This window comes from Halictus rubicundus, chromosome 7 (genome assembly GCF_050948215.1).
Source record: "Halictus rubicundus isolate RS-2024b chromosome 7, iyHalRubi1_principal, whole genome shotgun sequence".
Classification (NCBI taxonomy): domain Eukaryota; kingdom Metazoa; phylum Arthropoda; class Insecta; order Hymenoptera; family Halictidae; genus Halictus; species Halictus rubicundus.
The window spans coordinates 17391770-17415219 of record NC_135155.1 but is presented as its reverse complement, the minus strand read 5'-3'; the positions used below and the strand labels follow the sequence as shown (position 1 = coordinate 17415219).

Genomic DNA, 23450 nt, shown 5'->3' with positions numbered 1-23450 from the left:
TTATTTGTAACCAATACGATTTTAGTCGATGAAATGTTGTTATTCCATGACTTTTTTCCTTTTTGGTTATAACAGATCTCTGGTTTTTCCGAAAGCAAATGGCGTGGCCAAATGAGAAGGAGCTGAAAAAATAATGGTACATTAGCGAACAGAAAAAATATGAGAATGAAAGGAAAAATGCTAAGTTGCCTAGATCCTTACCCATTCTGTTAAGTTCTAAGGAGTATATCGCCGGTCTTGCCAAGTATATCAAGGATACAAATATGTATAATACAGGGTCATCCGTTTTTAAACGGCCGAACGTCAACCAGCTATAGAGGACCCCAAATGAAACAACTTTCACCCCTAACACTTTTCTTGATTCGGTCTTGATTTTTAGATAATTGCAAAAACCCGTCATTTTTTGCGTTCACTTAAGATTAAATATATTAGGACTGCAATTATGTATCTTGATGATTTTTCCTATGTTTGGTTTAAAATGAATAGGGGCATCTTTTTTATTCAGTCAACTTTTTTGTATGACCTTTGGATCTTGGTTTTTTGACATGGGGCACGCCGTGGAGACTGAATGAAATCACTTCGAATCAAAAAAAGTGTTAGGGGTGAAAGTTGTTCCATTTGGGGCCTCTATAGCTGGTTCACGTTTGACCGTTTAAAAACGGATGACCCTGTATACTGTAAGAAAATGTACGGTGTTGCTAATGACCTTTGATGTTGGAGCAACATTAAACAATTAAATTATATATATAGATGATGACGTTGTGTGTACACGAAGCTTTTCGAACGTCCCGGTATAATATTCGATAAAAATGTTGCTTTGCTGGGAAGCTGGTGAGGCCACATGCAGCGCGTTAGTATTAATGCGCAGGCATCGAAATTAACGTGAAATCGGCACCGTCGATCGGGACCGGGTACGGCTTATCTCTCCCGCGCATCTATTCTGCGACGATCGTGTTTCCTCCCCCGTGGCAGGGCTCTAAAAAAGTGTCAAATTTCAAAGCCTATATTTCCCCCTCCCCGGCGCGACATGATTTGGTGTCGCGAATGGTACCGGGGGCGCTCGCGTTATTTTTATAATCTCGTTTCGCCGGCCCCGGTCTCAGCGTGTCGCAGAGCCTCGGTCTCACCGAGAGACGCGCGTGCATCACGAGAAAAAGGAATCGTTCGTGGGATATCGCGTTACCGATCGGTCGGTAAGGGTCTTGTCTCCGTCTCGCCTCTTTTTTCTCTCTCTCTCTCTCTCTCTCTCTCTCTCTCTCTCTCTTTTCTGTTTGTCGAGACGCCCATGCCGTAAAGGGGTGAAGGGTGAGCGCGCGTCGAGCGGCCAATAAAACTCGGAGATATCGAGGACGCGACACGCCGGACAACAAAACGAATGGACGGGCCCCGTTGAAATAATTATACCATGGATCTGATAAATACGAGGCCGAATCCCACGGGCCCATCGATCCCTTCGTTTATTCTTCCGTATCACCCGACCCTGATCAATCGGTCGGGCGACAGGTCTCGTTTCGTTAGAACACCAACTATAACTCGATAAGGTCTACGATTTGGGGCTCTGAACTCTAGTGTCTCGTACATACTTCCTGACTCACGTGCCGGCGCGGATAATTTTTCTTCTTTATTGTAGAAAATCTCGTACGAGATTTGTCTCAACACTAAAACTTTTCAACGGAAAGATTTCTACAGGATAGAAAACTGAAGGTGCATAAACAATATAATGAAAACATTAATACTAGACACAGTGAAGACGAAACGCTTGTACACTGAGGCTGCGACTTTTAGAAAATGACAACATGTAATGACAAGCCCTGATATTGGGTTTAGGTATTATCAGTGGAACATCCTGTGGTAGCTGAAAGTTGACTGTACGGAGCTATAGAATTAAGACTAGAATTAATTAAAGTCTTTCCTCGTTGTACAAATTACATTGCCATAAAACGTGGTTCAGAGACTCATCTAACTCCTTGCACCAGCGGCGCGGATGATTCTTGTAAATTAAATGCTTATGAAATTCTTACGTATCCAGTTTTCTACACGCATTTTTTAACTTATTCGTTTGAGATCCACGCTGATCTTCTTATCGGACGTGATATAAACAGCTAATGATTTGAACTGACGAGTAGAAAGTGCAAGTTTGAACAACCGATTTCAGATTTTTTAATTTTACAATTATTGAGTTCAAAAGGCCTCGTCTGTTGGAAACGATGCGTTTCTTTATTCAAACGCATACTATGACCAATTTCGTACACGATCTAAATACACTCGAACGTGACATTTTCATAAAGCGACACTGACATCACTTATGGTGCTCGGTAGGTTCGGTGTTTACAATCACCGATCAACGAGTGAAACGTGTCCGGCGATCGAAATGTTAACCCTTTGCACTCGAAGCCATTTTAACTCCAAGACGAAACATTTCTTATGACCTAGAATATTTCCCTTGCATATATATTTTTTTATGTTATACATACGAAAATGGTGCAACTTACTCGTACAATACCGAAATGTTTAGTGATTTATTGAATACAAACAAATGTAATAATGTAAAAAGTATTTTGAATAATGATGCAGCAATTTTTAGTGGTGCCTTCCAGGCGCCGTTCGAGTTCTAAGGGTTAACATCGAAGGACAGATCAAATTGGGGAAAAAAAGACAGGACAGGGGTAAGGGCCCGATCTTCGCAGATTCGCGATAAGGTAGAGTGCCTACATTACCGTCAAAAAATGGTTTATTACCTCGAGCCTTCGAAATGATTTTGCGATATCTTTAAAAGTCAATACTCCATAATTCACGATAAGGTAGAGTGACTACATTACCGTTAAAAAATGGTTTCACGCGCCTCAAGTTTTCGTTCTTATATAAGAAAAGTTTTTTTCGCTGGTAAAGGGCTCGTTCGAAAGAGGAAGGTTCAATCTAGCGCGCGCTGGTCAGGAGCTGCCGAGATTATGCAGATATTTGGTAACATAAGCGTTAGAAGTAGGCCAAAAATTGACGATGCGCGTGTCGCGGAATCCAAGCATTTTTCTGCCATTGGATGAGTTTTCTGAATGAAATCGAGAGCAGCGCGCGCTAGAAAATATCTCCAGCTGCAAACTGAGCTATATTTTGTCCTGATTCTCTGCGAAATAAAGCGAAAAACTTGCGGATCTGTGAATGGAAATTATTAATTAAAAAGTCATGTGACTATCCCGGGCCCTTAAGGGGGCCGACAGGCATTTGGCCTTGACTGTCACGCTATGTTACGCTATGCCTTTTTTCTAGACATTGTACGTCTTAAATAAGTAAGTAATTAATTAAAAATCCATACCACCGTGTTTGTACATGTCTTTGCTACGTCTGTATAGAGCCTTTTTTTCGATACGAACACTAAATCTCTCGAAAATAAGAGAATCTCTCAGCGGCAGCCATCTTGTGACGTCTCACTTGCTTCAGAATTCGAATTTTCTGCCGAATATTACAAATTACTCATAGATACAGATACTCATAGATATCATACAGACATAGATTGGACTTTTAGGAAACACTATTGACCACTTCTAAACTGCTCATTGCAATATTGAAGCGATAGTTTGAAAAGGTTTTGACCCATGCATACGTGTATGGATTTCAAATCCTGCCGGCCCCCTTAAGTCACCAGTTGAAAGATCGAGGGATCGCACACGAGGTCGACGATGCTCGCAGCCGAATCCCGCGATCGATCGGGCCCGATGAAGTCACAGAAGAGTTTAATAAGAGCCGTAGGCCCGTTCTCGCGAGATAAGCGCAGCGCGGCTTGGCGTAGCCTGCAACGCAACGCAACGCAACGAAACGCAACGCAACGCAACGCAACGCAACGCAACGCGGCGCGGCGCATTCATCCATGCATTCCTGTCCGGTTTTCTCCTTTTCTGGCTGGTGCCCCCTTCGTTCCCCGACCTATCTACCGTCTTTGATACGACGCAGGCCTCCTCGACCCCGTCTCCCCCTCGTTCTAAGAGTCTCCCTGCCCTCGGCCAGCTCGCCCTTTTCTTCCTTCCCTGGTGGCGTTCTCGCTTGTTCCTCGGTTTCCTTGCGCTCGTTGTCCTTGTTCCTCGGCCGGGTCTGGCCCCCCTACTCGCTCGGCAACGTCCACCCCCGGCTTTTGTCTTATTATTTTGTCGGCGCGCGGCCGCCGCGCCGCCAGGTATATCTCTCCTTCTACACGGCACTCCTCTCTTCTCTTCTCTCGCCGCGATCCCCGCATATAAACATCGCGGCTTTATCTGAGCGTTTTATAGCGGAGGTCCCGGCAGCCGAGGGGGCCCGGGATCGCCCCGAAGAACCAGAGAAGACCCCGGGGCCCCCGGCTCGACACGCAGCCGCACCGGACCGCGCGCAATGATCGCGGGGCCTCTCGTCCTACGCTCCGTCGCGCTTTCTCTCGGCCCTTCGGCTCCCCTCGGCTCTTCTCTCTCGCTCCTTCTCGAATCGCGTATCTTGAAGCGTATCTTTCTCGAATCGCCGGCATCTTCTCGGTTTCCACCGATCGGCAAGGACGATCGGCGAACCGACACAATCGAACGGGCCCGTTTTCACCGGTTTCGCCCGGGCTTTGTTTCCATCGCGCTGCGACGCGTACACAACCGACATCGAGAGCCGGATCGTGAGAGGCGGCCCCGACCTATAGAATCTTCTGTACCAAGCCCCGCAAGAACGCCGCGACGAAAAAAGAGGATGCCCGGTGCTGGTATACCCTCATTAGCATACCGTGTCTGGATCTCTTCTTCTTCCGACCCCCTCTCTCTCTCTCTCTCTCTCTCGCAGGCTGGCATCCTACTCGCTGCACCGCGCGTTGCACCGTGATTCTCGCCACTTTGATAACTTCGACGGGCCTGCCGGGACCCGCGTTCTCCGCTTCCCTTTTGCCGGGCCGCGGACATGCATCGGGATTTCGTAATCTCGTTCGTCCGCGAGAAATCGGCTTCCCCCGGACGGGAACAGGGCACCGCAATGTACGGCCGATTTCTCGAGCTCGGAATTGGCTGCGCTCTCTGTCCAAGAATTCGTCTGATTTCCAGGCTTTCGGTGGGAATTCTGTGCAAATTGAAATTTTCGAGGAGACCGGCGAACCTTCGGGCGAACCTTGTTGTTGCATTGACGAATTTGGAGAGAGTTGACTTAACCCTCGTGGCGTAGCGTTTAACCCTTTGCACTCGAAGCTATTTTTTGCATCATAACGAAACATTTCTTCCGACCTAGAATATTGCCCTGCTATATATATTTTTCTTTTCATGTTATATTAGGACCTTGAATAAGTTCTCGCTGTTTCTTCAAAAATGGCAGTAGCAGTACCCCGTTCGTGGAATTTCGAATGGTAACACACATGCAAGGCAGTAGTGTATCTAACCTTAAATTTCAGTGTATGGTAGTTCACTTTAGTGTAAACAAAGTAATTTTTTCTTAGTTCTGAAAATGTCTACTTTTGTGCCAAATAAAGTGTATTTGCGGGGAATTTTATTGCACTACTTTATTCAAAAGAAATCTGCAGCTGAAGCACATAGAATTCTTGTTGAGACTTATGGGGACAATGCTTTGTCGGATACGACATGCAGAGACTGGTTTCGACGCTTCGAAAATAATGATTTTGAACTTGAGGATAAAGAACGTTCTGGCGCACCGAAAAAACTTGAAGACGAAAAGTTGGAGGAATTACTCGATCAAGACCGATGTCAGACGCTAGCAGAACTTGGAAAAACATTACAAGTAGATGAGTCAACTGTTTCATAACGTTTAAAAGTTTTAGGAATGATCCAGAAGCAAGGACATTGGGTAAAAGCTTTTATTTTGTAAAAGAAACAGCGAGAACTTATTCAAGGTCCTAATACATACGAAAATGGTGCAATTTACTCGTACAATACCGAAATGTTTAGTAATTTATTAAATACGAACAAATTGAATAATGTAAAAAATATTTTGAATAATGATACAGCAATTCATAGCGGTGCCTTACAGTCACCATTCGAGTGCTAAGGGTTAACACTAGAACTACCTTGAACCAGTCAAAATGACTGGTGGATGATTTCTTCTTTCAGGATTAGTGAAACTATGAAAACGTTCTCACGAGAAATTTTTGAATATATCTTTTCTTTGGAGTACCATAAAAATCTGAGAAAATTCAATCTTGCTGTTATCATAAAGGGATAAGTCTAAGTCACGTTTAGGGCTCGGTAGTTCTAGTGTTAATGATCCTTCGGCCCCCCACTTGAACAAACTCGTGCTAGTTTAGATGGCTAATGCGAGCGACATTTAACAGATTCGTTAGTCCATTCCTTATGTTTAACCCTTTCACTGCGGCGCACTCTCGGAGAGAACCATCAATACAGACGACGCGATATTCGCATATCTGACCGAATACTGACCAAAACAGCACCCGCAGATTTGAACTGAACAGTATGAACACAATTGACTGAACAACGTTGTAACGATTTCCGATATTCAGTCGCTACGTTACATAGGACGATAAATTCCATGTTGAAACAATTGGTGAAACAGTAAAAGTGTTACAGTAAGAAAAATGTAGACGGCGTGTATTTACGTCTTTCGTATATATTGATAGACTTGTGAGAGCGTATATATACGCCTTTCGTGTATATTGATAGATTTGTGAGGGCGTATATATACGCCTTTCGCGTATATTGATAGATTTGTGAGGGCGTATATATACGCCTTTCGTGTATATTGATAGATTTGTGAGGGCGTATATATACGCCTTTCGTAGTCAAAGGGTTAAGAGCCAAGACTCCGTAGATTCGCGATAAGGTAGAGTAACTACGTTACCGACAAAAATAAGCGAAAAATGGTTTTACGAACCTCAACTTTTCGCCCTTGTATGGGAATATTTTTCGCTGGGAAAGGGCTCGTTCGAAAGAGGAAGGTTCAATTTAGCTCACGCTTGTCATGAGCTGATGAAATTATGCAGATATTTTGTAATATAAGCGTTCGAAGTTGGCTAAAAATTGACGATGTGCATGCCGTGGAATCCAAGGATTTTTATGCCATTGAAAATGCGCTAGAAAATATCTCCAGCTGCAAATTGAGCAATATTTTGTCCTGATTCAGCTCGTTAATTTTTGTCTCATTTTGCTTTACCTCTTCCGTAAAATCTATGACGGGAGCCATTTGCTCTGCGTTCGACGAGTATACTCGTCACAGCTCGATTTTAATTCCGCGTCCCGTTTCAAAATTAAATTCCGCAGTTAACTGGTTGAATTCATTTGTATTGTATCCCATTTAGGCGAAGCTGAGTACGGTCCCCTGATCGGTCGAACAGTATTTATTTCCGGCGCGAAACGAAATTACTCGGGACACGTTTCCGAGGAGTCATCCGATGGCACGGGCAGTCATTAAATATTTCTCTAAGCGGCTCGAGCAATCTCGGAAACTCAACTATCCGGTACGGCATTATAAAAACACCCTTCCCGTGGTTTCACGCGAATGGCTTATCTTCTTCTTGGATCTGCATTTTCCTTCGAAGAAAAATTCACTTGGAACGATAAGCGACAAGCTAATCTGTTGGAAGTTTTGCCGAAAATTCGCGTGCCATTGGCTCTTTATCCCGAGCTTCACGCGATCGATTTAATCTATGGATCGACGGTGCGATCGCTCGCGAAACGTACAGGCGACTGCGTGGCCGAGCGGAGGGACGTTCGCCGGGCTAATTAAAACTGGAGACGAACGACGCACGCGACAAATATTGTAACATCGTCGCCGAATTTACAGCTTTTCAAGCGTGAACGCTATCGCCGGTGCCTCGTAACGTTCCTCTCATTAAATATTAAGCAGTCATGCGTGCAACAAATTACGCCGGTGAATAAATTTGCATGTTTATCGGGTTATTACTTTGACAGCAAAAGGATAACGAAAACAGAAACACGGCGGAAAACAAAAGTTCGCTGCGGCTCCTCTCGGAAGCCTTCGGACAAGAGCACGGTACTCCGTGTATATACGTGTCGGTGTAACATTATTTTTCGTATTATACCGTTAATCGCCGCGTACGGGCCGATAAAATCTGATAATTGATAATGCCACGCATAATTCTACAATTACCGTGAAACGAAATCGCGCGGCCCTCGGTGAAAAATATTGCAATTCGATTTTCCAGCTCGCATCTGAAAAATGCCGATTCCGCTAAAAATCCGCGTGAAATTTATTGCTACGAGCAGTTTCTATTTTGCGAACGCGCCGGTGCCGTAATTAATGAACAAGACCGTACACGCGTAACGCAAAAGTACTCTCCGACCTCGTTCCGGCGACGCAGACGCTCGTGTATTTGAATATTTCTTGACGTTAACCTAACTAAAAAGTTACCGAAGAATGTTGTAACAAGTCCGCGGTAATTAACCAATGTGGAACGTGACGCGCGACATCATTGCGATAGTTTACACGATGATCATATTTCATTCGCGAAGAGACACGAAATAGGGGATGACCAGGCTTTCAACGCCTGTCAGATATTTATCAAAGATATCTCTCACGCGTCGCGCGGGGTATTCAAGGCTGCCGCCGGTAATTACGCCAATAAATTAACAGATTAGTTGTCATGGGAACACCAAACCTGTGGGTCGGGTTTATCCGCGACTCGTTTTTCCGCAAAAACCCCGGCCACCTATCAGAAACCACGTACCCGCGATGATTTATCGAATCGAATTGCACGTTCGACAGAACTATCGATTCTGTCGATAACGCTTGTCATTAAATAATCGACGAGCGTTCGCTCAGACACGGTAGCAGATTTCTATCATTTTCGAAGACTGTAATGCGACGTTAACATCTGGGAATCGTGAAGCGCAGACATTTTTCTTTTTAATTATTATGTAATCTCGGTCATCGTATTTTATTCCTAACAAAATCCTATCGGGGAAATTAGTAAGCTGAAAACTATACTTACCTTGATAGGAATTGTTATTACACGGGGACACAAACTTAGCAATAAAGAGAACAACGTAGGCGTGTCAGGAGATGAAAATACTCGAATCATTTTTTAATCAATCACCATGTTCCCACAGTTTTGAACGTTCAAAATATTTCGAATAATATTCCCGGTACTAGACACGAGGAAAAGACAAAATGAAATTGTTACCGTATTTATTTCTCTGCAATTGCAGCTGTCCGCAGCTTGTCAGGTAATTTGAAAATGTTGTATCTCATAAATAATATCATGTGGAAATTTCTATTGCATTCGAGGACGGTGAACATGGTTTCTTTTATCGACTGCAGATTTGACGAATTTAGAAACAGAAGGCGGAACGATTTTTAAATATTTTACGATATTCGCTGTACCGAAGTTAGGATTTGCAAAATGCTGGGTGGAAATTTGATTTCGTGGATTTTTGCTGAGTCGACAGTCAAACGTTCAAGAGAAGAAATGAAACCGATCTAGTGATTTAATTTCGACTTAGTCGGGACCACCGATTCGGTTTTCCCCGTATTGTGTGCCATAAAATCTTCCTTTCGCGCAAGTGTGCATAGTGATTTCGTTTTGTCGAGACCAGCGGAGACTCGATTCGCGGAGACCTAATCGGTTTTCTCCGCGCTGTGCGTCGCCGCACTATTTGAAGTTTCCCTGATGCACGCCCGGTAAACACGGATATTTGTAATTGTTGTTTGAATAGGTGCCAGGTTTGCGCTCGTTTGCGTCAGTTACGGGGATGTTCGCATCGGACGGCCGGTCGAAATCGATTACACGCGAAAATTTGCTTCTGCCTTGTTCCCTGGCGCTTTTCCCTCCGACAAGAGTGCAGCGGCGGTGTTCGTTTTTCCTTTTTCCTCGTACCGAGTATCGCGTTTCGAGAACTTTCCTCGTTTTTCGTTCCGAACGAAAGGGAACGTTTCGGACGCTACTCGAATGGAATTGTAAATGTCGCCTCGTATTTTCGCGACGCTGCATCGCATCACGCAGCTTCGTGGTGATCGGCGGACTGCGCACGTGCGCGAAAGTTTGCATTTTCATAGATCAATTTCGAGAAGCCGACGTTAAGTACCAAGTCGTTCGCGATATTAATAGCCTCGGCTTCGGTTAAGGATAATCGCGAATTCAATGGAATTTGTGTTCCACTGATTTACAGATTCTTTTCTCCCGGATTAACCCTTTGCGCTCGGCGCTATTTTCATTTCAAAAACTAAATGTTTCTTCCGTCTTACAATATTTTCATTTTATTCGTACGAAACTGATCCGATTTCTACATATAATATTTAAATTTGTTTGGTGATCTGTTAAATACAAATTTTGTAATGTAACAAATATTTTGTAATATTTTTTGTAATCTCTTTGAAATAATGCCACAACAATTTTTGGGGGTGCTTCGGAGTCACCATTCGAGTGCCAAGGGTTAATTTAGAGAAACTCGAGTCGAGTAACGTGTTCTTCTCAAATACCAATGGCCACGGTGGATTAAAGAATTTGTCGCGCGTACACCAAGAAACACCAGGAAGTTAAGTAACGTGTTCGCGGCGATGATTGCTCTGATACATCTTCCGTAGATCGATGCCGGAAATCGGAAAAATCATTAATTCCCAATGATCCCTGGAGTTAATCGAAAGCGGGATCAAGTTTGACAGGATCTTTCGTTCTACCGATTTTTAGAGACATTCGCGGTTCAGAAACCCATGAACGTTCTCCGGCCAATCACTGTCGATTACCGATGAACGATCGTTCACCGAGCAACAGACATACTAATTTCGCCGGTGGTCGTGGATAAATTGTGCAGCTTAAACAACGCCGGCGGGTGTCTATCCAGCATCGCGCTCTGACGCCGACAGTTACAGCCAGGGAAATCAGTGTTGGCGACGTTAATTACAGTGGGCCCGGAATATAATTTTCCGAAGAATTCCCGAATGAAATCGCGCGATCCGACGGATCGATCGGTGACTTCGAACGACAACCGGCCGGTTACATTGTTGCTTAGCAGACCGATAAATTAACACTGCGCGGGACAAGTGAAATCCCGGCGGACAAAGCGCGACAGAAGCCATCCATGTCAGGGCATTTTATTGCGGTTCGCGTTGCGCGCGACAAGCGTTAAACATTCCGTTGCGTCGCGTCCGAGGCGAGCGATAACGATTGCGCGTACGACTTTCTCGTAATTAAAATATCGTCCGCTTGCATTCCCATTCCGAACCCGGACGGCGAACAATGACTAAGCTAGACAAAACCGTGACAAGCGCTTCGAGACACTTCGTTGCAAACAATAAAGCGAGCAATCAACGAAATCACCTCGGAAGACAGATCAATCGATTCGTTACTACACGGTTTCACAGAATTTCTCCGGAAATTTTTATCTTTCGTTGGTGACAAAATCCTGCCGGACGAATTATTACACGACCGCGTTGAACATTCTGTTTCGACTTGGTTGGAATATGCGTGCGTGCGCGCGCGCGCGCGCAAGGTCTCGATTCCCGTTGGCTGCCCCGATCTCCAGTGGCGAGGCAGAAAAACGCGCAAGATCGAGCGTTAAATTTACGAGGCCTCTCGCCGATCGATATCTGGCTGTCTGTTTTCGTTTTTTCTTTGTATACTTGTACGGAGGGGGGGATGGGTGATAGGTGGTTTTTTCTCCAAACGAAATGACGACACAGCCGCGACGATGGTTCCATATAAATAGCATTGTATTTCACAAATTTTTCGTGTACACTTCAATAAATATCTTTCAAGATGTATTTACATAGCGACTGGGACAGGATAGCTGATTAGAAGAGAAGACTAAGTGACCCGCGCGACCGGTAACGTTCGCCTAAACGTCGCGCCCGTGTACCGCAGCTGTTCACTATTCCATTTCGCTGTACACGCTCGGACAACGCGACTAACCCTAACTCGCTCGATGATAGGGCGAGAGGGGGGGGGGGGTGGGGAGCAGACATAATCACCGGTCGGGTAGTTAACGGTGGATTTTTTTCGACTCGTCGCTGGCTGCCGACGGCGACTCGCTCTCGAGTCTGCGGCGGCCATTCGTGCCACGAAACGAAAAACGCGCGGTTTTATGGCACTGATTCGATCGTCCGCGGCACACCGGATCACACGTACGCCCGCAATTATCCTCGATCATTGGCAAGGTACACACTGGGCACGTCCTCGAGCACAGAATCTCCCGTTGCTCCGTTCGTCCTCGGTGGATCGCTCCTCAGCTTCGATCGTTCCGTCTTCGGCGAAGAGGTCGTAGGGCGCTTCCGATGATCTCTCGGCCGACGGGACGAACGCGCAACCAACTCGAAGAAGCAGACTATATCTTTTTTATTGGGCTACAGTTTCGCAAAGATTTCGCAGCGGATGATCGAGAATCACTGCGCATCGTTGCTTCCGCCTTGGAGCTCGACGTTCCCGGCGCCTGGATCCTCCGTGTGAGCCGCGGCGCTCGACTATAGTTTCTCCAGGGGGCAGCTGGTCAAGAGACCCCTGATCAGTCTCCAGACTTGCTTCGCCGCGTTCTCCAGCCCGCTCGGCGATTTTCCCTTGAACAGATTCAGGTTCGGCAGGAAGTAGTGGGGACACCTCCGGCACAGCAGGTAGAAGATCAGCTGCAGCAGGATCCCGTTGATCCTGGCGGTGATGCAAGTCTCGTCCCACTCGGCCTCGTGCGGGTGCTTCTCGCATTCGTAGAGCAGCAAGGTCTTCATGTGGTAACTGGTCACCGGGTTCCCGGGTAGATCCAAGTATTGATCCCGGAGGGTCTTCAGGATGCTGAGACACCGCTTTCGGCTGCCACCTTGGAGCAGGCGGTTCTCGGCGTCGATGAAAGACAGTGCCCAGGCGTCGCCCTCCATGGCCGACTGTTTGCCCTGAAGGCCGATACACTCTTTCGACAGCATGTCGAAACCCTCGGTCTTGACCTCGGCCACGATATTCGGATGCGGCCAGGGTATATGTGCCATGGGCCAGTGCGAGGCCGACCTCGGCCACAGCCCGGCGCATTTGAACGCCGGCGTGATCTGCACCACGTACCTCTCGCGGATTCTCAGCTTGACCTCGGTGGTGTCCGCGATCATCTTCACGGAGTCCCTGTAGGCGCACTTGTCGCACGCTTGGGCCACCAGGGTCTGGAAACGCGAGCGGATCTTCTTCGCGGAGAGATACCCGGAGGCGGTGATGAACTCCACCCAGAGCGACATCGACCTCTTCCGTCCGTCGCTGAGCTTCAGCACGGCGCAACCCGGCAGCGTGCCGTCGTCCACGAAATTCAGCACGCCCATCTGGTTCAGGTAGATCACGATCTCGAACTCCGTCGGCGAGATCACGTCGAGGCCGTCGAAACGGCCGTTGTAGTCGGTCAACGACGAGATGAACCGCGGCTCTTGCACCTCGACCTCCTTCAGCACGTCCTGCACGACGCGGCACACCTCGTGGATGGTGTTCATCACCTGGCTCTTCCTGGTCATCACCTGCTCGCCGAAGTACTTGTTGATCTGATAGACCATCTCGGATTGGGCCGCCAGCATGTCAGCCGGCAACAGCATGTTTGCGGCGGCCTGAAGCCTCCGGAGGCTTCTATGTCGGGGTCTTCCGCGACCGATCACCGCATCCTGGCCCCGGGGATCCTGGCTCGATCTAGGCTCGGGATCCTTTCAACGCGACCGGCCGTTGCGCTGGTGCTCTTCCATGTGGAGAGACTTCCCGGTTTCGAAGAGTCCGATCGATTCGAGGGAGGTCGGACAGAACGAGAAGAGGTGCACGCGGTTTTTCGCGTCTTGTCGTGTCGCGTCGCGTCGCAAAGGACGCCCGGCGCCGGCGGAGACACGAGCGAGCAGCGGGAAGACAAGGTGTGCGAGCGACTCCGAGCAGGAGCAGATTGTCGACTGCGCTGTCGTTAACCTCCTCCGCGCCGCCCGCTCTCCAGGCCCGGCGGAGGCGGGCCGATTCCCAAGACCTAACCCATACCTAACCGAGGCCACGCCACCCGGACAGCCGTCGGGCCAATCGCCAGGCTGCGGACACAGGGAGGCGTGGCCAGACGCGGCAGACCGACAAGATCGATCCGCGGCACGGCTCTACCTATACGTTATCCACCTCGAAGGACGAAGCCAGCAACGCGGCTAACCCCAAAGCGAGCCCTTCTTCCCCCATGAATTATGTAGATTAGACTCGTTTTATTTCGTCCTGGTGGACACACGGCCATTCCTCCGCAACCCCTTCGAGCTGCCCCGAAATTTTCGTTATGGTGCTCGCCGACCATACCGGACCCCGGTGTTCATGCTCCGCTGCTACCAACCACGAATTCTTCAGCATCGACGGGTTTTCATGCCGAGCAAGGGACAGATTTTCGAGCGAAGTCGCCTGCTGCTCATTTGCTGAATCGATTCTGTCCAGGAAAGAAACGGTGGAGAGAAGATTGGGATAATAATGCACGAAAGCGAGGCTTGCAGGGGAGATTGTTGAGGGCATTTATTTTGAATTGAAAATGTCCACTAATGTGGAGTTAAAGGGTTAATACCCTTAAATGCATGAGTGGGGTCCGCAAATCACCCCAGTGTTGGATTTTGTGTTAACATTCTTAGCCGCGCCATTTTTAGTTTACAGAAATTTTACAGTCTTACAGAAAGTTTACAGAAATACATTGTTGCTGTAATCAAAGTTAGCAAGGAATTAGGTAAGTGGGGTTCTCAATGGACCCCATGTATGCATTCATGCTCCTAATGTTTAGTTTACCTATGCAGTTAAGGGTTAAGGGGGAACTTTGGTAACGAAGTTTTAACACTTAGCACTCGAATGGCGACTGTGAGGCATCACTAAAAATTGCTATGTCATTATGCAAAATATTCTTTGGTTTATTAAATTTTTCTGGATTTAAGAAATTACTTAACATTTCAGTATTGTACGAGAAAATTCCACCATTTTCGTATGTATAACATGAATATATATAGAAGGTGAAAGGTCGGGATTCTAAGTCGGAAGAAATGTTTTGCGAAGGGTTTAATAAATTAGGGTTAATCGATTTTGCATGACAACAGTTCTATTGTCGGTAATTTTGTTGATCGTTTGGAGATAGGTTCGCAAAAGTAGGATTTTTCAGGTCGTTTCACAGTTTTTGATTTTTGGATCTGATTGTTAGATCGAATAGGTGTGTTGAAGATATGGTTTGGAACATTTTTGGAGCGTCTTTTTAGGAAAAGGATTTTTTAGTACTGCAATGTGGATAAATAATGGAGGATCTATTTTATTCAACTCTGAGTTGTTGAATGTGCAGTGTTATTGGTAGTGTTCGTTGTATCGGGAACTGTGAAGGGGTTGCACGTGTCGAAGAATTCAAAATTAGTCGCTGAAAAAACACGTTCAATATTTATGAAAAGGCATGAAAGGCATTCGAATAAAATATATTTTACAAACGTTGGGTACGTCCGCCGTTGATTTTGTCTAATCTAAGAACTGCAAACTAGTGTGCATGAAATTTTTTATGGTCACGGTACCTACTACGAATTTATGTATATTAGTGTATTCTTCTGAATCTGTGAAAATTAGTAAAAAAGGAAATAAACTTCCATTCAACTGCGGTTTGTCGCAATCACTCCAAAATATTAATTTCTCTAATTTTATTTCTGGATTTATTTCTCCAAAATACAATCTAATATTAGTACTTCTGAATCTATGAAAATTAGTAAAAAAAAAAGAAAGAAATAAACTTCCATTCAACTCTGGTTCGTCGCAATTACTCCAAAATATAGTTCTCGCATGAAGATCCGAGGTGTATCGATGAATTTCCTGAAAACTCCTCAGGGCTGTCAAAATACAGAATCATTTTCATCTAAACTGCTGTATTATAATGAGTCAGGCTCGTGATGAAGATTCCGAACAAAGTCCTATAAATTTGTATGTCATTAATCTCCCTTAAACCGAAATCAAATTCTATTTTGTTACAGTTGACATATATCCCTTGGAGAAAACATATAGTCATACGATAAATACAAACTATCTTTATTTTGCTATGAAAAGCAAAACACAAAATGGCTTTTGATCGATGAAGAATTTTTGATCGTTATAATCACTAGACTGCCGATCTTTATGCAAAATAGAAAATATTATTGATTACAAGACACGGGGGCGAAATAAAATGTTCTTTCTTCGTTCAATTTTTTTATTAAGCTGAATAAAATAATTTGTCTGTTGCGCTTAAGTCATTTTAACACGTTGTCACCCATATGTGTTACCCATATGTTAATATATTAATCGTACCAAACTTTATTGGAGGAAAGTTCGAGGACTACTCAATATCATACATTCAATTTTTTTCAATTTTTATTTCATTAACCCATTAGCTGCCACGATCCCCATTCGGGGATTTTGGAATTTTACGTACACCACTCGGCGCTAGAATGATATTTGGTACGCCTGACAGTTTAGTTTCATCCTTTCATTCTAAAATTTGACAGTTAATGGGTTAAACAACTTACCTTGATTTCATGGAATTTTTCAGGTTTCTAGTTTCGCAGTCAAAGTGTTAATAAGTCTACTGCTTCAACGCTAGAACTACCGGATGAGACAAAATGACTTGCTCCCAATTTTTTCCTTTAGCAATATATTGAAATTATAAATATGTTTTCACGAGAAAATCTTTTAACACTTTGAACGCCCAACTAGAGACCCCAAAAATTCCATAAAATCAAAGTAAGTTATATAATGAAATAAAAATTGCAAAAAATTCAATGTACGATACCGAGTAAGCCTCCAACTTTCTTGCGTGTTACAGATCCTAATCAAGTTTAGTACAATGAATATATCAACGTAAAAATTCTCCATCGAAGTAGATATTTAAACACGACTGGTACGAAACCTAAACGAACCCAATATTGTCGTTACGATAAGACAATGTACGCCAGTTGCATCTAGAGCTTGGTAGATGCAGTGTTAAATTCTGCTTACCGATTTTCGTCATAAAATCCGCTAATAATCACAAAATAAATAGTAGTGCACCGACAATTTATTACTGGGTGTTGAACATTTCCCAATCGACGTTGTCGTCCGGAAGCCCGACGGGACGTTGTTGCCGTTTTCTCGAAAACTTTGTGGTAGAATGTCGGAGGCTCGCGTCGCGTCGTGTCGCGTCGCGTCGCGTCGCGTCGCCGCCGGGCCGCTAAAATAAGAAATTCGCTCGCGATTGGACGAAGAAGCGGGGACTCGAAGGTATCAGGGTGGCACCGTGGCGCGGAGGAGCACGGTTTTATTTACAGCCGTTTTATTGAGAACCGGCCCGCCCGTTGAAAAAAAAAAAAAAACTCGGTATAAAATCTACGTTTAACGACAACACCGATAACTCTACCATTAAGGCTTGTAAATCGCGGGGCGAACTGCGAGATACGGCGCGTAAAGTATGCTTCATTGGGTCGCGCGTTCCACGGGCCGAGTGGCGCGCGGACGCTTTCCTCTCGCTTCGTTTTACGGGGCAATAATAATAACGTAAACCCCGTAACGATCGGCTCGGTGGTACAACGTGGAAACTGAGTGGCACCGGCGAACCGATCGCCGTTGCACCGGTCGCGGAGATAAGCGGCGAAATTTCAGGAGAGAATTAAGATAAGCCGGGTACCGGTGCCCACGTAGGCGTCCCGGCGACCATGAAACTCGGTAGCGACGCTTTGACGAGGCGTTTCAATCTCCTCGAACGGCGCGATGGAAGTGTTAATATCGTAGATAATAATTACGTCCTCGATGGTTTTATGTTCTCGACCCCGTTGGACGGGGCCCTCCTCGAAAAATTATCTACGATTCATTCACTGTCATAATGGCAATCGTCCAGATAAATTCGACCCGACGCGCTTCCCGCAATCCGCTTTCGCACCGACTGCTTTTATTGCGCGCGTCTCGCCTGGTTTAACCCTTTGCACTCGGCGCTATCTTCATTCTAAAACTAAATTTTTCTCTTCCGTCTTGGAATATTTTCATTTTATTCATACGAAACTAATCCGATTACCACATGTAATAATTAAATGTTTAGTAGTCTGTTCATTAGAAATTTTGTAATGTAACAAATATTTTGTAATATTTTTTGTAACTTCTTTGAAATCATGCCATAATAATTTCTAGTGGTGCATCAGAGTCACCACTCGAGTGCAAAGGGTTAAATGCCCTGTTGCGCTGTAAATCCAGCTACGAAGTGGTTGCGTTTAGTTCGGAAACGTTGGATGATGGTTGACTGACCGTCGTAGGGATTGTTTAACCCTTCCAAAATTGTTTAACTCTTCAGCAACGGTCGTGGGTTCGCTTTTATTGTGAACGTTACCACCGTGTCCCGATGATTTAGGTTTTCTGATATTGTTTATCTTGGAATTCTGGAAAGCAAACGATGATCGCCCCTCGGATCACCTGTATTTCTGTAGACAATTTTGCAATTTATGGTTGCTGCCAAGGCGGTCAAGGTTTATTAAAATAACGTACATACCCCGCAGATTGTGGCACCGTAGGGTTTTCTAAAATAATTGTCGGTTTCACATTCTGTGAGGCACGACGTGGATTAACGCAATCGGCAGTAAATAGAAATATATAAAACTTCAAGTACAATTTTACCAAAAAGTGGATTTACTAAACTCGGGAAGGGTTGAGATATATTTGTTCACTAGAAATATTTCTGTTAAGAAGAAAAGTGTGTACAGCCACGGAGAGCAAAACTACAAATGAACAGAGAAATTTCGATATGACTTTAGAACGCAATCGGCAGTAAATAAAATATGTAAAACTTCAAGTACAATTTTACCAAAAAGTGGATTTCCTAAACTCGGGAAGGGTTGAAATCTATTTGTTTACTGGAAATATTTCTGTTAACCCTTAGCACTCGAATGGCGACTGCAAGGCGCCACTAAAAATTGCTGTATCATTATTCAAAATATTTTTAATATTCTTAAATTTGTGTGTATTTAATAAATTACAAAAACTTCAGTATTGTACGAGTAAATTGTACCATTTTTGCATGTATGACATGAGAAAAGAAATATATAGAAGGGAAATATTCCAGGTCGGAAGAAGTGTTTTGTTTTGGAGATAAAATTGCTTCGAGTGCAAAGGGTTAATAAGAAAAGAGTGTACAGCATTCGAGAGCAAAAATACAAATGAACAGAGAAATTTCGACATAACTTTAGAACGCAGTCGGCAGTAAATGAAATATATAAAACTTCAAGTATACAATTTTACCAAAAAGGGGATTTCCTAAACTCGAGAAGAGTTGAGATCTATTTGTTTACTAGAAATAGTTCTGTTAATAAGAAAAGAGTGTACATCCACGTAGAACAAAACTACAAATGAACAGAGAAATTTCGACATAACTTTAGAACGCAGGCGTCAGTAAATAAAATACATAAAACTTCAAGTACAATTTTACCAAAAAGTGGATTTCCTAAACTCGGGAAGCGCTTCAATCTATTAATTTACTAGAAATATTTCTGTTAATAAGAAAAGAGTCTACAGCCACGGAGAACAAAACTACAACTGAACGGAGAAATTTTTACATAACTTTAGAACTCAGTCGGCAGTAAATAAAATACATAAAACTTCAAGTACAATTTTACCAAAAAGTGGACTTCCTAAACTCGGGAAGCGCTTCAATCTATTAATTTACTAGAAATATTTCTGTTAATAAGAAAAGAGTCTACAGCCACGGAGAACAAAACTACAACTGAACGGAGAAATTTTTACATAACTTTAGAACTCAGTCGGCAGTAAATAAAATACATAAAACTTCAAGTACAATTTTACCAAAAAGTGGACTTCCTAAACTCGGGAAGCGCTTCAATCTATTAATTTAGTAGAAATATTTCTGTTAATAAGAAAAGAGTCTACAGCCACGGAGAGCAAAACTACAACTGAACGGAGAAATTTTTACATAACTTTAGAATTTGTCATATACATTGCAAGGTCGCGTTGATATAAATTTTCGAACGGGGGTTGGGGGTTTGGTTCGAGTGATCGGGAGACCAGATACGAGACGAGATGCGTTTATTGATCTATTTACATGATGTGTTCGAAGAGCAGTTCGAGTAAAAATAAATATCGTTTAAATAATATAAAAAAGTATGTACACATAACAACGCGTAGTGTCCAACTACCGTCGGAAGCTCGCCGCTAACCGATTATAAATATCAGATGAATAACGACAACGGATCACACGACGATTCGCATCAGCCATATCCGAACAGGTAAAGGTAGCTAACGGAGCGGTGAATCAATCGTTTCGCATAATTGCAACGCTATACATATACAGGATAGACAACCGAGGACAGCGCCGATCAATCCGCGTTGACAAGCACGAGACTCCGGTAACAAGCGAAAGCATTCTAGGAGACAGCGAACGCAAGAATTCGAAAGAATCGTCGTACGTCGGTCTCCTTGACGAACAAAAGGGAAGATTAAACAACGAAACGTCCAGCTTCTGGATCGAACTAAAACCTAGCAACAACAACGAGTTCCACGGCCGAAACACCGAACTGTTCAAACCATTATTGCACCGATCGCAATCGACGCGATCGGAGTCAGACTCCGACGTGTTCGCGCCACTTTTGCTAACCGAAGAGTACGAAACAACGATTAAATGATCTACGGCTCTAGTTTTTTTTTTCTGGTTACACCAATTCCCAGGCCTCGATACGGTCGACAAGCTGCTATTAGAACATAACGAAACTGGACAGTCCGCGCGCAGAAAAAGAAGCGGGCGAATAGAACCGGCGCGAAAGCAGCGATCGCATTTCGAACCACTTCGAGTCCTCACGGCGGGACTTGGATCATCCGCCGTGCGCGAGCTAGATCCTCCAGGCCGGCTAAAGTTTCTCCAGCGCGCGGCTGTTGGTCAAGAGCACCCTGGTGAGTCTCCAGACTTGTTTGCCGGCGTTCTGCAGCCCGCTCGGCGACTTCCCTTTGAACAGATCCAAGTTCGGCAGGAAGTAATGGGGACACCTCCGGCAGAGGAGGCAGTAGATCAGCTGCAGGAAGATGCCGTTGATGCGCACGCCTAAACAGCCCTCGTCCCACTCGGTCTCGAGCGGATGCTTCTCGCACTCGTAGAGCAGCAATGTTTTCATGTGATAGCTGGTCACCGGGTTCCCAGGCAGATCCAAGTGTCTGTCCCTCAGGGTTTTCAATATGCTGAGGCATCTCCTTCGACAGCCGCCCTGAAGCAGCCTGGACTCCGCTTCGGTGAAGGACAACACCCAAGCGTCGCCCTCCATGGCCGACTGTTTGCCCTGGAGGGCGACGCTCTCTTTCGACAGCAGGTCGAAACCCTCGGTCTTCACCTCCGCCACGAGATTAGGATGCGGCCAGGGTATGTGCGGTATAGGCCAGTGCGCGGCCGATCTCGGCCACACGCCCGAACATTTGAACGCCGGCGTGATCTGCACCACGTATCTCTCACGGATACGCAGCTTGACCTCGGTGGTGTCCGCGATCATCTTCACGGAGTCCCTGTACGCGCACTTGTCGCAGGCTTGGGCCACCAGGGTCTGGAATCGCGAGCGAATCTTCCGAGCGGACAGGTAACCGGACGCGGTGATGAACTCGACCCAGAGCGACATCGACCTTTTCCGTCCGTCGCTGAGCTTGAGCACGGCGCAGCCCGGCAGGGTGCCGTCGTCGACGAAGTTGAACACTCCCATCTGATTCAGGTAGAGGACCACCTCGAACTCGCCCGGCGAGATCACCTCGAGGCCCTCGTAACGGCCGTTGCACTCGGTCAGCGAGGAGATGAACCGGGGCTCCTGCACCTCGACCTCCTTCAGCACGTCCTGCACGACCTTGCACACCTCGCGGATCGTCTTCTGCACCTGGCCCTTGCGGGCCTGCACCCGCTCGCCGTAGTACTTGTTCATCTGGTACAGCATCTTCGACTGCGCCGCCATCATGTACTCCGGCAGCAACATCTTCGCTCACGGAGAATCGCTCTCGATTCCCAAGGGGTCTTCCCGACGAGAGATCAGCCTCGGCGTTTCGCGTGGTTTCGAGCCGGTTCGATGTCGTTACCGTCCATCCTCCTATATCCCGAAGAAAAAAAAAAACTGGATCGATCGGCGCGACAACAACGAGGAGAAGGACACTTTCCAGAAAGAGTCACCGGGATCAGCGGACCGCGCGCGCCACCGGGCAATCGTCCGGCAGGTGTTGTACGTGGAACGAGCGCAACTCGAGCTGTTCCGCGCGCGCGACGACAGAGAGAGCGCCCGGTGACCACCGGCCCGACCAGTACAACTGCCCCTGTAGTTGTGTGCCGGGCTCGCAAGTCCCGCCTCCCGGACCGATAGGGTCACGTGGAGCGTGCGCGGCCTCGCCACGCCCACTCACGCCCCTCCCCTCCCGAACCAGCGCCGGCAACCCGCGCCCGCACACCATCGCGCGCGCGTTTTCACCCTCTCGCGACTCCGATGTACCCGGTTTTTTCTTTTCGATTTTTATTTCGCCAGATTGTATTCGCCTCGGCGATAAACGCGCGCCGCGCGCCGCGAGTCGCGGTAAATCGGCCGCGAAATATCGGGAGTGCCAAGATCTGACGTTGATCGTTTTAACGGGCACCAGATTTCAGGATTAGAAGCGGACATTTGGAATAACGACGGGGAAATTGGTCTGATCGGTAGCGTAAGATCGCCTAACTTTTTTGGTGTAAGCCAGTAAGCAAGATTCTTCTTACTGAATGATTGAAGATCTGAACTTTTTGCACTAGAATATCGAGTCGGACTCGTGGTGAAGAACACGGGAAGGGTTTATCAGATATGTATGTGTTTTCTATGTTCTTTCACGCATTCGCATTATAAGGGAATGTGAAGAGAAGGCCGTTATCGCTATCGGATCTTATTTCAATGGTTCGTCTTCGTTTCAGTGGCCTAATTTCTTCCCCTCTATAATCAGAGTTACTACTTTCATCTTCGACAACACCCTCCATTTCTATTCGCTAGCTAACGAATAATGATAGTGATAATTAACTCTTAGCACTCGAATCGCGACCGTAAGGCGCCACTAAAAATTGCTGTATCATTATTCAAAGTATTTTTGACATTATTAACCCTTAGCACTCGAATGGCGACTGTAAGGCGCCACTAAAAATTGCTGTATCATTACTCAAAGTATTTTTGACATCATTAAATTTTTTTGTATTGTACGAGTAAACTGCGCCATTTTTGTATGTACAACATGGAACAAAATATATAGGAGGGATATATTCTAGGTCGGAAGAAATGTTTCGTTTTCGAGTTAAAATAACTTCGAGTGCAAAGGGTTAAATTTGTTTGTATTCAATAAATTACTAAACACTTCAGTATTGTACGAGTAAACTGCACCATTTTCGTATGTACAACATGAAACAAAATATACACGAGGGAAATATTCTAGGTCGGAAGAAATGTTTCGTTTTCGAGTTAAAATAACTTCGAGTGCAAAGGGTTAAATTTGTTTGTATTCAATAAATTACTAAACACTTCAGTATTGTACGAGTAAACTGCACCATTTTCGTATGTACAACATGAAACAAAATATACAC

General features: G+C 45.4%; 3 protein-coding genes across 11 annotated transcripts in view; 1 reads left to right on the top strand and 2 right to left on the bottom strand.

The window, feature by feature from the left end:
- The window catches only part of Rg (A kinase anchor protein rugose), a 624229-nt gene that overhangs the window by 555792 nt on the left and 44987 nt on the right, over positions 1-23450 (top strand). The gene's annotated exons all lie outside the window — the stretch shown is intronic.
- LOC143355800 (protein mab-21) lies at positions 11588-13801 on the bottom strand. Its single transcript, XM_076790922.1, has one exon. It carries the CDS (start codon positions 13465-13467, stop codon positions 12373-12375), a length of 1095 nt encoding a protein of 364 aa, XP_076647037.1. The 5' UTR covers positions 13468-13801; the 3' UTR covers positions 11588-12372.
- Positions 19917-22167, bottom strand: LOC143355409 (protein mab-21). The gene has a single exon (XM_076790189.1). The coding sequence runs from the start codon at positions 21841-21843 to the stop codon at positions 20746-20748; it is 1098 nt and encodes a 365-aa protein (XP_076646304.1). The 5' UTR covers positions 21844-22167; the 3' UTR covers positions 19917-20745.